The sequence below is a fragment of the Monodon monoceros genome, unplaced genomic scaffold (assembly GCF_005190385.1).
Source record: "Monodon monoceros isolate NGI ecotype Baffin Bay Population unplaced genomic scaffold, NGI_Narwhal_1 Super_Scaffold_13, whole genome shotgun sequence".
Lineage (NCBI taxonomy): Eukaryota > Metazoa > Chordata > Mammalia > Artiodactyla > Monodontidae > Monodon > Monodon monoceros.
The window spans coordinates 42,668,800-42,684,314 of NW_021703769.1; the positions used below are offsets into that span (position 1 = coordinate 42,668,800).

Below are 15,515 nucleotides of genomic sequence, written 5' to 3' on the forward strand. Positions count from 1 at the left end.
CGGCCCTCCAAGCTGCCGGTGCGGCGCACACGTCTGCCTCTGAGACCGGCCCTTGCAAATGTCCCGGGCGGGGCCACCTCAAGGCCAATTGTCCAGCCTGCCTGCTCCGGACGTCTGCAAATGCGTGCATCGTTAGCTGTCTTCCTTAACTGAGGCCCCAAATTCTGATTTACAAACTTCTGCTCTGCCGGGCCAAGAGCCAGAGCATCTTGGCTGGGTCCTGTACCCCTAACACCTTCCCCTAAACCCAGAGATAAATTTAGGGAGAAATTCCTGGCGGAGCCAAAAACGACGCTGGCGTCTAAAGCCACCCCCGACCCCGAGCGACTCAAAGGACAATTATCCCAAAGGAAAGTTATTGTTTTGCTAATCCCGGGAACAGCTTGCGAGGGGGAGATTTGGGTCTTCTTTTAATAATGAAAAGTTAATGCGCAGCCTCTTGTAATTATCTTTATCGGAAGCCCCTCGTTTAATCCTCAGGTTTGCAGAGGACCCACCCCGAGGCGCAGCCAGCTGTAGATCCACTTTGCCGGGTTCGGCTCCAGCTCGGGTTCCTCCTCGGCTCGGGTTCCGGTTTGGCTCGGGCTCCGGCTCATCCCCGCTCGGCTCGGCGTCCGACTCCGGCTCCGGCTGTGCTGATGGTGCGCGCAGAGACCCGTGGGGCGTCCGCGCGGCGCTGTGCGAGCTACCGCACCCCTCGCTGGGCGCCCGCCTGGCCGCTCGCCCTCAGGGGCGGGACTGAGAGATTCTGCTTCCCGGGTTCCGCGTTGGAGAAGGGTGGGCTCAGGGTTCCGAGCGATTCAGGTTGGGTGGGCTCAAATTTTCGGAGTGCGATCCAGGAGAGGTTTACCCACGTGTTTCGTTTCGCGCCCACTTTAACAAATATGGGCGCTGCACGTGAAAATCACGCTTTCTTTGAATAGTCATAAAATCTGACAATAATTTGTTAGCCTCTATGAAGAGGGGTGGGTCCCAGTAGACAGGCCCTATTTTCCAATTTACCATCCCCACTTAGGGGTCGCCAGATAAAATACTGGTACACACTTATAATTTAAAAGAATCACAGTTCATCTGAAATTCTGATTTCACTGGACCTCCTGTAATGCAGTTTGCAAAACCTGGCGCCCTTCTCCTACGCCCTGGCCCGGCCCGGCCGCTCCCGCCTCTCTCTACTTCTTCAGCTCCTTCAGTGTGTGAATTTTGCGACCCGGACGGCTCGGCCATTAGAACGCTGGGGTGGGTTTGGCTGGAGTTGGAGTGGGCACGGGTTAAATGAACGTTTTCCACTCCTTTCCCCTTGGGGATTTTCGGGGAAGGCCTTGCCTCCAGCGGTGGCGTTGGAGGGCTGGAGGGGGTCATATTGGTAGTGTTGAGAGTGTGGCTGGGAATGGGGCCTTGGTCTTAATGGGTGACTGGATGCGGGGAGGGAGGCTTCAGGGAGGCTGCGAGCGGGGCCTCCGCCGGAGTATCAGGAAGGGGAGAGAACAGAATCGGGATCTGGAACCTGCGGCTTTCAGAGTAGAGGTTTAGGGAGGGGACGACTCTATTTTAGGAATAGAGTTGTCTGCTGCCTATTTTCCTCCCACCGAGAACGGGAGTGGGGGTGGGCAGGGGGACAACTGGAAAGGAGAGGGGAGAGGGAGCTGATTGAGGGGACCGCAGCTGGGAGGGCGGCGACCGAAGGGAGGGCAACTGGTGGCGTCCCCATCTCGCGGGGTCCAAGGCGTGACGCATCCGCGCCCCGCTGATTGGAGCCCTCCTGGCGCCCGACTCTATAAATCGTCCTCAGAGCTGCGCCCCCTCCGCAAAGGTTACCGAGAGAAGGTCCAGCCTCGCCGCCTAAGAAGCCATGACCGGTCGAGACGCGCTTTCCGACGGGCGTGCCAGGAGCAGGGCACTGGTGCCCGGAGGCCCGCCCACCGGCTCGCGCCCCCGGGGCTTTGCCATCACCGACCTGCTGGGCCTGGAGGCTGAGCTGCCCGCACCTGCTGGCTCCGGGCCGGGATCCGGCTGCGAAGGTCCCGCGGCCGCGCCCTGCGCGGGTCCACGGCTCTGGGGCTCCTGCTTGGCGCGCGGGGCCCTCCCTCTGGGACTCGGCCTCCTCTGCGGCTTCGGCGCGCAGCCCCCTGCGGCCGCCCGGGCGCCCTGCCTCCTCCTCGCAGACGTGCCCTTCCTGCCGCCCGAGGGGCCTGAGCCCAGCGCCCCGCAAGTCCCCGGCCGCCCGCCGACCCCGGCCGCCCGCCAGAAGCGCAGCGAGAGCGTCTCGACGTCCGGTAAGGAGGCCAGTCCGTGCCACTCCTGTCCCTTCCCTCGGCTCGGGCGCGCAGGGTGACACTCTGGGGCCCCGCCAAGCCCAACGCAGCCCCCCAGATCTAGGGAAGTCGGGACCCCAGAGCGTGGCCTCGCCGGGGAAGGCATTCTCGCAGCCGCGCCCTCTGCCCCTGACCTCTCCTCCTAAGGGTCTGGTCCCGCGGACACCACCACCACCCGGTCTGGACCCACCCTGGGGTCTCAGCGACCCGGCCGCGGTCTCCGGGGGCCTTTCCCCCGTGCCCGCGCGAGGCTCGGCCTCTGGGAATGGCAGAGGGCGGGAGGCCTGGCCCTGCCTCGTTTGTCAGTGGCACAGAACCCGGTGCCCGCCAGAGCTGGAGGGTTTGTTGAATTGATTGACGAATTGTCCGGCTCTTGGAGAGCGCGGGGCGGAGGCCTGGAACTGTCCTCCCTGTGCTGAAAAGCGAGTCTGGGTACCGCGCTTCTCCCCTCCTTCCAGCACGTGAGAAGCGAGCTCGCCCGTCTTATGGTAGCTGTGCCCAGCTCCTTAGAGAAGTCGGGGTGGATTGTGGGGAACAGAAGGGAGCAATGGAAATCTACAAAGACAGGGCCGAGAAATCGAGAGGTTTGGGGTGTGGGGGAAGAGAACGGAGAATTACACGAGAAGGGGTGGACGGAGAGAAACTATGTAGCGGACCGCAGAGCTGAGCATCCAGGCAGCCGAGGCAGAAAGAGTGTAGTGGTCTCCACTGCTGATTAAAGGAAGCAGGCGGGGGACTTCCCTGGAGGTGCAGTGGTCCGGGAACAACTAAGGTCCTGCATGCCCCGCAGCGAGGCAAAAAAAAAAAAAAAAAGTAAGCAGACGGGATCAGCAGGCAGGCCAGCGTCCACCCAGCTCTAAAAAGACTTTGTTTCATGAGTGTCTAGGTAAGATCAAATGAACCCCACTATTAGTTGTTTCACTAAAAATGCAGGAACCACCTTCATAGGATGGGCTCTTTCCATGTGAGGACCATAAAACTAAAGGCAAAATGCAACCGCATCCTAGTCTGTGAGGGCGTTTCTCAAGACCAAGACCAACACCGTCCAGTAGAAACATCATGTGACTGCGAGTAACGATTTCTCAAAGCCACGTTAAAAAGGAAAAACAAATAGTTGAAACAAATTTAAATACTCTATCTTATTTAATCCAATACATACCAAACATTGTCGTTTTACATGTACTCAATATAAAAATTATTAATATTTTACTTTTGGGGGTATTAGGTCTTCAAAATCCACTGACTATTTCACATTTACAGCTGGTCTCAATTCAGACTGGCCACATTTCACGTCTCAATAACCTTATATATCTATTGGTATACCAGATTGGACAGCATGGATAGCATAATATTATAATCCAATTTTTCTGGTGAAGTAATTGATGTAGGAGTAAAACTGACATTATTTTACTATTTTTGGATTTCTTAATTCACTTTTTAGTGTTTTGAAGCAAATATGCTTTTTAACAATGAACCTGACAATAGTTTGGTCTTCTAACCTTCCTTTCAATCTAGATCTTTTGATATAATGGATTTCAAAAGATAAAGCATAGTGGATTGGGTTCTTAAAATTATTTCACCTGCCATCTATGAATCATCTGGGCACATTTGCCAAGAATGAATTTCCCAGATCCCACTTCCAGAGGTTTGGAATCGGTACAGCAGGGCAGGGGGCCAGCTCTGATGAGGGTCTGATGTCACAAACCTCCGTCCTCCCTTTGAGAAATGTTGGTGTATTGGTTAAGATGAGGAAGGTGAGGTAGAGGCAGAAGGAAGGGGATGAATTTGGAAGCTGAAGGGACAGGAAATGCAATTAGTGTTCAAGTAGCTTTGGCTTCACACAGTCTGGGGTTTGAATCCCAACCCCACTGTTGACTACCTGTGTGACCTTGGGCAAGTTACTTAATCTCTCTGTGCCTTGGTTTCCTCCTCTGTAAAAAGAGAATAATAAAAGCAGCTGCCTTGGAGTTCTTTTAATTTATGGAGAAGAACGGTGATAATGCACGAGCAGTGCTAAGCTCAGCATCTGGAGCGTGGTGTGAAAAATGCGAACTTGTAAATATTCACATCCCCAACAGATTCACAGCGTCAGTACTCAAAGTAAAATCCAGAAAACAAAGTGAAAAATATGCTCACCTTGAAAGTCCTCCCTCTCTCCTTGTGCTCACAGATGAGGACAGCCCATGTGAAGACAGGAGTGACCTGAAGGCGTCCCCCGCCCCCGGCAAGAGGAAGAAGCGGAGGCATAGGTACCTGCCCTCACCCCTTTCCTTGGGACACAGTGCCTGAGAATCAGCTGGCCCTGCATTAGGGCAGCAGCGGGAAGGGCTCAGTAGCCATTTGGGAATGTAATTCAATTCCCTGGGGGCTGCAGGTCAGCCTTGGTAGCATTTTAAAGATACAATTTTGCGGGCCTTTAAAATGGGTCTTCCTAGAATGAGTTGATGGAATTCACTGAGGAGAAAAAAAGACCTAAAGAACTTTGTTTGGTCTGAATTAAATTGTGGACTTTCCAGAGGCTAATCATTCAGAGGTGGGGCATCCAGTTTTCATGAAGTAGACCAAGAGGGGCCAGGCATGGGGTCCTCTGAGGCTGGAAGCCTTGCAGTCTCCTGTGGACATGTGCCCACGTGTGTGTTCGGGTCTCCCTCCAGGACCGTCTTCACCGCCCACCAGCTGGAAGAGCTGGAGAAGGCCTTCAGCGAGGCCCACTACCCTGATGTGTACGCCCGGGAAATGCTGGCCGTGAAGACCGAACTCCCCGAAGACCGAATACAGGTGCAGGTCCCACCACCCAGAGACACCACAGAGAACATGCTGCCCTTACAAGCAGTGAGTCAGCCCATAGCCACCTCTAAACAGCCCAGCACTTCCCCCTCCGCACCCAAACCGCAGGTTACTTAGATGCTAGAGCTTTCCTTTGTGTTCATTTAGAGAGGATGACCCCTGTAACCTTCAAGCCTTTTTTCCTTTTATTAAATCACTCTTAAAAATTACACAGTGTGTGCTGCATCTAGAAACTATGTCAAGATATTAATGAAAAAATGACTATCACTCCATTGCAAACCCTCAAAGAAACCAGTGTAAATAGCCTGACGAGGCTTTTCTGCAAACTGCCCCCATGCCATATGCACATCTGGCCCTGGAACATGTACTCACAGGCACACAGGATTGGTCTTTGTCTTTATAGAAAGCCGTCCTGTGTGTGCCTCAGCCTCTGTGCTGACAGCACATCCTCGCCAGGTCAGAAGATATGCCACTCACTCTTTTTAAACAGCCTAACAATAGTCGACACTATTATTAAGATAAAGCAATCCAACAACCGAGGTTAGACGAGACCATTGCCCTGGTGAACTGCTCCCATCAGTGTAAAAATCGACTTCTTTACACACTGTGGGATACTCTGATTTTGTTTTGTCATCCCTGACTCCGTGGAAACCTCGGTGGAAATTGGTCCCGATCACCCAGCACGACCAGTCCTGCGAGCCACGAGAAAGGCCTGGGTCCCAGGTGCCCCCAAGAGGGTGCACCTGTGCCCCTCTGTGCTGGGGTCTCCTCCCGTAAGCCCTTCTGCTTCCCCTCCCGCCTCAATCCAGGTCTGGTTTCAAAACCGGCGGGCCAAGTGGCGGAAGCGGGAGAAGCGCTGGGACGGCAGCAGCGTGATGGCTGAGTACGGGCTCTACGGGGCGATGGTGCGACACTGCATCCCGCTGCCCGACTCAGTCCTCGGCTCCGCGGAGGGCGGCCTGCTGGGCTCCTGTGTGCCCTGGCTCCTGGGTAAGGAAGAGGGTCCTGTGGCCGCGTCCTGCCAGAGATGTTGGGGTCCCCATGCCCGGTGGCCGTTGCCAAGCCAAGCAATGTAAATTTACTCAGATTCAGGCCCAGAATATCACATCCGATTCTTAATGAATTACAAGGCTTGGACTCTGATCAGTTGCCTTATTTTTCATTGGAACTACGTAGGCAGTGTGTAGACAGGTCCAATCAGGCCCTGGTTTTATGAGTGGAATGACACACTTTCATTATATGAAATATGTTTCCCAAATGTTGAGAGCTGTTAGAGGTTTTGGAAACCATACAGTTCAGAGCTCATGGTAATAGGAAGCGGGAAGGCGCAGGCAGTGAACCTGCAGACTGTTAACCCCTTGCACCCTGGATTCAGGAGGTCTAGTTCCTGGTCCTGGCACGGCCATTAATAATCTGCCGTGTAGCTGTTCTGTCCCCTAGTTCTTGGTGCTGGAACAGTCTTCACTGGTGAGGTCCAAGCTTTGAGGCTGGGCATTCTGAGGAGCTGGCACCCTTACTGGTCTGTTGGCTGTTACCAGAGACACTCGGGCTTGGAGGAATGAGTGACAGACGGCATGCTGGGCAGGGTGTGAGACTAGGGTTAGGGGGCCGAGGGGGCATTTTAGGCTGGGGAGGAGGAGGGGTTTTGTTCAGCAAACACTTTTTGAACCCCTACCCACCTGACACTGTGCCGGAACTGAAAAAACCAATCACCTTTGCCCTCAAGGGTTGGAGAGCCTGGAGGGAACTTTGGGCAGGTAACCGGGCCCACCCCTCTGAGTTTACACGAGCAGGTGGGGTGGAGCTTACTGAGTCCGCAGGTCTGTGGCCGAACAAGAAACTGGGCCTCGTGCTGCCAGACATCTGACTTTTTGAGAGAAGCTGGAAGTTTGACTTTTGATGTAAATCTCCTGATTTTAAAATGTTGCCAACAAGTTTTAAAATAAAAATTTAAAAGTCACCATGTCATCCAAACAAGGCACTTTGCTGGCTGTGTCCAGCTGGCAGACACCAGTCTACAACGCTTGATGTTGAGAGTTACCTATGAGACTCTCCTGCAGGCCCCAAGATAGGTACCAATAAGGGAAATTCTAATGGGATTTAGAGAACAGTGACATGGAAGAAATTGACTTAATTGCTATATTTAGAGATATCTGTTTTTATTTATTTTCCTTTTTTGCAAGGGATGCATAAAAAATCCACAGGGATGATAAGGAAAGCAGAAAGTGAAGAAAAGCTGGCAGGACTCTGGGGCTCTGACCATCTCAAGGAAGGTTCTAGCCCACATCAGGCAGGACCCCAGAGGGGCTTGGAGGAAGGCAGCCCTGAGAGCGGCTTGGAAGACGTGGCCATTGATCTCTCCAGCACCACACGTCAGGAGACCAAGAGAGCGCAGCAGGGGTCTGGTACCCAAGGATGTTCAGACTCTGAGGGGCTAGAGGGGCTCCAGCCAGGGAAGGAGGGGGCCTTATGAGGCTGCAGGTCCCCTCTCCCCCACCAAAGGCTGGAAATGTGCACATTCCTCACCAGCTTTTTTCAAAAGACAAAAGTTGTCGAAGACAAATACTCTCAGTTGGATTTTCTTCTTCCGGTGTCAGGATGAAATGCAATGCCACTTGCTTTAAGAAGACAAATGGTGACTTATGGAAAATTCCATTTCATTCTAGAATGGAAATCATTCCTTAAAGGCACATGAATCAGTTAATTTGGTGTAAAACTTTTATTCTCTTCTGTAGAACTTGAGGAGGGAGGATATTAAGTCCAAAACCCATTTTCACTGCCAGACATCCCAAGATTTGGTTCAATATACTGTGTAGACTCACAGGTTAAGTCTGCTGTCCTTACGCTGAATCCAAAAATACAAAATTATTTAACCTACAGAGAATCACATATCTTCATAGATACTGAAGACTTCATGCAGAACTCATATGAATGAAACATAACATTTTTACCTTGAACTTGGCTTTGGACTTTTTCATTTTCTTGTTAGGCAATGATTCTATGTCCTCCTGAGTGTCATTTGATCGGGTCTGTCATTCCAACCAAGAAAGTCCTCTCTCTCTTCCCTTCTGAAACAGCACAGGACCATATCTGAACAACTGTTGAATATCTATAAACAGTGTTTTAAGTTCAGACCAGGCTTCTTGGTTTTTTAAAATTTATGTTTGAGAGCACTTTAGTGACTTGATTTCGTGAATGTTTCCTCGCCTGTATTTCCTTTCCTTTATTTATTATTTTAAAATAAACGTTTTGTGGTGTGTTGGTGTCTCACACACCCCCTCTGTCTGCACGTGCACCTCCTGCTGGCCCTGCCGAGGGTGCCTCCGTTAGCCTGGAAACATACCCCAAGTGTTTCACGCTCGGGCTGCAGCACTTACCCTGTGTCGCTCTGTAAACTCCTATGGGGCAGCGCCGGTGTCTTAATTCTCTTTTCTGAGTTCAGAGTCCAGAGCTTACACCTTGCTGATGGGGAGGCTGAGGGGGAAATACCGCTCTCCTTGAAGAAGAAAGCGTGGGGAGGAGGGTGAGGACCCTCTAAGCAGGTGGCTTCCTCTGGGAATGGGCGCTGCCACCCTTCGGGCTGGGCCTAGCTCTGCCGTCTCTCCGGATGAGAAAACACAGTTTCCTTCCTTTGGTCTGTTTCTCTTATCCTGTGATTGTCCCAGACTTTTGTGAAAATTAAATGTCACCTATCCTTACTGCAGCAACAGCAGCTAACAGTGAGCCCCACCTTCTCTCATTCATTCTGGCACCAAGAGCTCAGCTGAAGCCTGGGGCTGACGGCGGGAGGGCAGGTGCTGGGAAGAATCTGGAAGTCACCTTCTCTCTGTCCTGCTGGACCTGCAGAGCAGGCCCTGAGCGATGTGGCCACACCTGTTCTGGGCCCTCTGCTGCCTCAGGCCGGTTCTCAGATTCTTGCCTCCATCTCTCTTCCTATTTATCCAGGCTTGAGTTTGGGGGAGGGAGATAGTAACCTGTGCAACTTACATACAGCACACGCATAAAATAAAATATTATGCAGCCACTAAAAATGATAACAATGAGGCATACTTACATGGAAAGATGTTCATGAAATGTTGCCATGTGGGGGCTTCCCTGGTGGCTCAGTGGTTAAGAATCCGCCTGCCGATGCAGGAGACATGGGTTCGAGCCCTGGTCCGGGAACATCCCACATGCCATGGAGCAACTAAGCCCGTGTGCCACAACTACTGAGCCCACAAGCCACAACTACTGAAGCACGCACGCCTAGAGCCCGTGCTCCACAACAAGAGAAGCCACCACAATGAGAAGCCTGTGCACCGCAGTGAAGAGTAGCCCCCACTCGCCACAACTAGAGAAAACCCATGCGCAGCAACAAAGACCCAACGCAGCCAAAAATAAATTTTAAAAATTAAAAAAAAATTAAACGTAATTATAAAAAGAAGTTGCTGATTGAAAACTCCTAAACGAACCCAAAAAAGGATACAAGTAGAAAAAACTATGTAAAGCAGAATAAAAATGAAATAAAGAAACTTAACTGCTATAGAACTATACAAATAGTGGACAAATTTCTAGGCAAAATTATCTAAAAAAGGAGAAAATAGGAAGAGGCAAAAGAGAAAGGGACTAGAACCAGTAATATAGACCATTTAAAATGTATAAGGACACTAATGTCTCAGTGTTTTCAGTCATAAAATGGGGATCATAATAGAACACCCTTGTTTTCGTGGAGATTAAATGGAAGGATGTGAGTAAAGTGCTTACCTTTGTTTCCAGCATGGTAGAGAAAGAGCAAAATAAATACTATTGTTACACTATTACTGGCATTCCCATTAGTATCAAGACCCCAGTGAGAACACTTGTCATCATCATTATTTAGCAACATGGGATCCACTAAGTAAATCATGGGATAATAACCGGTTGGAACACTGTGCAAACAGCGTTTAAGAAGAGTCCCAGGGGCACAGCAGAACTCCACCTGGGGGCCGCTGGGCACAGGAGAAGGACATGCCCAACGTGGACAACCATGCACTGTCCGGTGACTTTAAATCTGGGCTGGGCCTTCCAGCAGCTGGGGGACCCAGGTAGGGTCTGTCCTTCTGCCTCCTTCGCCTGTCCTGTTTGTCCAGGCCAGGGTGCTTGGCGCTCGACAGGCTTCCTCACTCCCCATTGGTCAGAACTTCTGTCACTCTTGGGCCTAAACCAATCGTGAGTCAAGGGGGCAGAAGTCCTCGTTGGGCTAAGACCAAAAATGCACCTGCGTTCCCCAAGCTTCTCTCGCCCTAAAGCTAAGTATATTTGGGCTCCTTCCAGCAAAGAAGAAAAAGGAGTGGCCGCTGACCAGCCAAGGGACAGGCTGGCCACAGGCAGGATTTGAAATAGTATATGTGACACTAAAAAAGAAGAGAAGGCAGATGAAATTCCTTTGAAACGTTCAGAGCATTTATCTTTGGATCATGGTAAATGGATACTTTTGGTCTTTTTTTCATATTTTCTAAGCTTTGTAAAGTTAGTATGTAAAAATATAATAAAATAGTGATTATTAATATTATTATTAAAATAGAAATTCCTCTTTCTCAATTTAGGGCTAAGCACACACAGGACAAAATCTCATTTAAAAATACAATGAAAACGTTTAAGGATAGAGTCCGTATTTTGCCTGCATCTCCTGTCAGTTCAACAGAAGTGCCAACGTGACAGGAAACACACAGTCCCCTTCAGCCCTTACTCAAATCATGCAGCAAATTGGAATCTGACCACTGACAGCAGGACTGAATTGTTTCCAGCTTTCAAAATTGCTTTCCAGCTGAAATGTGGCTATAAAAGCCTAAAAGGAGATTTTTTAAAAATTATAATTTTAGCAAGGCCAATTTGGACAGATTCCTACTATGAACCAGTGTCACCCCCGCTGCACTTTGGTGACAGGAGCAGCACATCAGTGCCTGAGAAACATGCGTGACTCCAGGAGATATTTTCAGAAATGACAGAAGAACAAGATATAGCAATCAGTGTCGTTTTCTTAAGTTTACCAGTATAAATACAATAAACTAAAACTATCATTCTCTGTGGTCTACAAATCATGTCCATATTGTCTTTTTTTATTCTCACAGCAGGTGAGAAACTGAGCTGCAGAGAAATTAAGTGAACTTGCTGAGCTGATTCTCAAGTTTATAAGGCTCAGGGCCAGAAGCGCTAAGCCAGCCTTGAAGCAGACGGAGGCGGCGACTTGCTCTGCCGCATGTGGACACTTGGGTGAAGCTGTACGGTCAGGCCTGAGAGTGCTGGCTGGGGAAGCAGACAGACCCAATAGCAGGGAGCATACGCGCATGCGGATACAGAGGTGGCAAGGCCGGCCACGAAGGAAAGGGCTCACTGTTTGATATGTTATTGGGACAATTGTTTATCCAAACGGGGAAAAATGAAATGGACATCAGTTTCACACCTCACGGGAAAATATGTGCAGGTGGATTAGACAAATGTGAAAGGCAGAACTATAAAGCTTTTAGATGTTTGGGTCTAGAAGATGCTTCAGTTGCCCCAAGGCTGTGGTTCAAAACAACCATTTTATTTTGCTGACAGTTTTGTGGGTCCTTCTTCAGCGAGGCTTACCAAGCCTCAGCCCCTCTTTCCATCCATCTGTCATCTCATCTCTCTGTCCACACATTATGTTTTTCCGAACCGTTTGAGATTAAGATGCATTCATCATCAGACCCCTTATCTCTGTTTTTCCAGCTTGATTGAGATATAATTGATTGATAGACCATTGTGTAAGTTTGAGGTGTACAATGCCATGATTTGACACATGTGTAATGGCAGCCAAAGAACCCTGGGCCATTGATCTGATATTGGTCTTGGGATTCTTAGAGCCTCACTTTGGAAGCTGAGTAGGGATTGCAAAGGTTTCAGAATCCTGGGAATGGGACCAAGAATTTTGTCTTGGGTATAGCTCTAGGGAGACCTGCTCTCAGAGAATTACTGTGAAACTCTCTGTTTTCCAATGTTAACTTCTGCTCATTCAGGTCCCGTTCACAGGATTTCATCAGGGACCCCACAGGCTGCTGCATACCCTGTTTTGGTGCATGACCACCTTCAGCTACACCCTCTGATGTTGCCAAAGTTTGCTCCTCTGGGGAGTTTCTCACACAGCTGTGTTCTGCCCAAAATAAGCGTGCTGTGTCCCTGTCACCACTGATGGTCCCTGTTAGTGCGCGCCCCACGTGCAGGGCTCCCCGATGACGCAAAGGGTTCAACAACCTTAGGACAGAAAGCACTGATCTCCCAAGTGTATTGTATTCTTTCCCAAATCTATTACCCGGCTGGTGAGAGCAGAATCACACCCATGACATCTGGGCCCAAGGAAAGGCGTGCAAAGCTGTTCTTACAGAAGCACCCTCCAAGTTAAGGCTTCCACACAGATATCTATCAAGGGACTTCCCTGGTAGCACAGTGGTTAAGAATCTGCCTGCCAATGCAAGGGACACGGATTCGAGCCCTGGTCCGGGAACATCCCACATGCCACGGAGCAACTAAGCCCGTGTGCCACACTACTGAAGCCTAGAGCCCGTGCTCCGCAACAAGAGAAGCCACCGCAATTAGAAGCCCGCGCACCACAATGAAGAGTAGCCCCCGCTTGTGGCAACTAGAGAAAGCCTGCGTGCAGCAAAGAAGACCCAACGCAGCCAAAAAAAAGGTATCTATCAAAAGGGAACGGTAGAGACCCATGGTTTCGTTCTGACTTCTTTGGATCCTCCCCACTTCTTAAAAATTCATCCAAGGCTGGCTGCCTTTTCGCCCTTTCCATCAAAATAAACGGATAAATAAATCAATCATCACCAATAACATGCTGGCGCCACCTGTTGGCAGGCATGTGGCTGTGCTCTGGCCTGACTTGCGGGTCAAACATCTAAAAGCACAGCTTGAACACGTTTGTGTAGAGGAATTTTTCTACCCATCCTTCCAACCCACCCACTGAGCGCGGTGGTCGTCTCCTCTTTGAAATGTCTACAGTCATGTAACTGTCTCGTTAGCCACCCTTTCTGTGGTTAAACTGCCCAGTTTATGATACTTTGTTATAGGAGCCCACACGGACTCAGGCACAAAGGCCTCATCTTTTTTCAATTTATCATCATTTAAAATAAATAATTCCCGCTATTCCCTATGCCCAGTCCACCACCTTAATCTCTCTCTGCCGCTTACACTAGATCTCTCCTCTCCTTCCCCAGATTGTCTGTCCCTCAAGTTCAGGGCTGTTCTGGACACAACTAGCCTTCGTTGATGAGGGCCTCATTGTTCAGGATATGCTCCTGGACTTCCCTTGATGGAGACGTGGCTTCGAGGCCCGCGCTGTGTTCTTCCTGTCCGCTGGTCCTGAAGCAACTTCGAAGTTAAAGGCAGAATCCATCACTAGGTGGCAGTGTTGGCCAGCTTTAAAGTTTGTCAAAATGGGCACTGGGTACTAGAAATTTGATTGTTTTGTTTTCTATCCCTCATCTTCCCATTCAATCAATCCACAATCAATCAATCAATCCAGATTCATTGGGCCCCTGCTCAATCCACACACACCCTCCTGGATTCTCAGCTGGTGCCTTCAGGGCTGGGCTCTGTTTAATTTCTTTGGGACCCCCAGGGGCCAGCCCCAGAGGAAGCGGTGTCCATCCCAGGCGGTCAGCACATATTTGCTGGCTGACCCTTCCCTGTCATGGCCTTTGTCTCAAGGTTGTGCTCATATCATAAACCCTCACATTTGGGTTGATTGAGCTGAGAGGCTGGGGAGCCCCAGAGACATTCCTGAGGCCCCAGGTAGGGACGGTGATGTGTTTTCAGCTGCCTCTGCTGTCTCAGGCAGAAAAAGAGACCGATCTCTCAGACCAGCCCAGAAGCTGCTCCCTGGTTTCACTCCGTACCTCTCATCCTCCTCTGATCCTGAGGAGCCCAGCATCCAGGGCGATCACTGCAAAACGAGCGTCTGCGTCTGAGCAGGGATTTCCACTGGCCTGAGACCATGAAGGGGACAGGGCAGCCACCACTGAGCATCGGGACCTCGGGTTCAGAGTGAGGGGACTGCACAGGCCTCTGCCAGACGATGGACCTGCAGGATGAACCACGAGGACAAGTGGCCACAGGGGCTTTCTGGCGTGTGTGGGAAACCCACAGGCTGTTCAGGATGAAGTCTTGGTGTGGGAGCCGGCTCTTCTAAGCAGTGTTGCCCTTGGCCGTCCTGCCCCCTTGCCCTTGGCAGTAGAAGCATCCTCCCCCTCTACCTGCCCGCTGCTCGCCGTTCGGTCTCAAAGGAAACTCCGAGACTCAGCCGAGAGCACCTTCCCTGGCTGCCCAGCCCTCAATTTTTAATTTTATGCATGTCAAAATACAAACGTTCCCAGCCAGAACTGCTGCCATTCTCAGAAGCTGTTGGACCAAAATCTGTTTATCCCTGGTTGCACTTGAGTCCAGGATACAGTTGCTTCTAGGGGGACCGGCTTCAACAGGAGACCGCAGGAAGTGAGCTGGGGTTCGGGGGTGAGGGGAGGGAGGCATGACTTCACTGCTGGAGCCCTGAAGTGGGAGGAGAAACAGCAGACTGAGGAGAACAGCAGCCCTCTAGCTGGGAGGGGGCCGTCTACTAGTTGGGAGCCAAAGAAAGACAAGGGAAGGGGCGGGGAGGGCATGAGATTTAAGCTCATTAGCCCTTAAATACGCCTGTGCAACCCCCATGCCTTAGAAGCTATGATTTTACGGAAACAGAAAAAGCCGGATACTCTGTCTGCCATATCCCCATCGGGATGAACACAGCACCTGGCATTCGAGAGCCGAAGGATTCAGGGTCTGGCTCCCACTCATTCATCTTGCACATGACAACACCGAGGCACTTACTGCACGGTGGGCTGCGGGCAGCGCGAGGGCCTGGTGCGCTTGTCTTGGCTCCCTGACAGCGCTCTCTGTCCACACGGCTTCCTCGAGGTGGACGGAGGAGGAAGCCAGGGCTTGATCCACAGGTGACGGTGGCCACGGCTCACAGTTCCTAGAGCTCGGCCCTCAGAGGGACCTTCTGTGTCTGGTGATCGCCCTTGGCCTGCTGCCACAGCAAGTGTCCATGCAGAGAGGCGGGAGGGGCCGTGGCTGTGAGGTCCCTGTGGACCTGGGCAGCGAGAGAACCGGTTCCTGGAGGTACAAAAGACACATCACAGGAGATGCCACTGTCTTCTCTGATGGCGCTCTTGACCACTGTGGACTGTGGGAGTGTCTGCTGGGGGCCACGGAGAACTCAAAAGCCAAAGTCCTTCTTGTGGTTTGTGGATGGATGACACCTCAGTCTTTCCTGCTCACAGAGGGCTAGAGGGAGTTAAGGGGTTCCAGGATCTGGTGTTGACGGCATTTAGGGAGCTTGTTGCAAGAGCTGCATGAGAACAGACCCACCCCGAGGTCTGCTGGCTCCACATG

General features: G+C 51.0%; 1 protein-coding gene across 2 annotated transcripts; it reads left to right on the forward strand.

The window, feature by feature from the left end:
- The first annotated feature begins 1,726 nt into the window (after positions 1-1,726).
- VSX1 (visual system homeobox 1) lies at positions 1,727-11,279 on the forward strand. Of its 2 annotated transcripts, none has more exons than XM_029219326.1 (5): positions 1,727-2,273; positions 4,483-4,561; positions 4,967-5,090; positions 5,909-6,089; positions 11,189-11,279. In XM_029219326.1, exons 1-5 carry the CDS (start codon positions 1,850-1,852, stop codon positions 11,221-11,223), a joined length of 843 nt encoding a protein of 280 aa, XP_029075159.1. In that variant the 5' UTR covers positions 1,727-1,849; the 3' UTR covers positions 11,224-11,279. The 2 variants fall into 2 exon arrangements, with proteins under 2 accessions (XP_029075159.1, XP_029075158.1); XM_029219325.1 differs by lacking the exon at positions 11,189-11,279 and adding an exon at positions 7,283-8,358.
- The last annotated feature ends 4,236 nt before the right edge of the window (positions 11,280-15,515 follow it).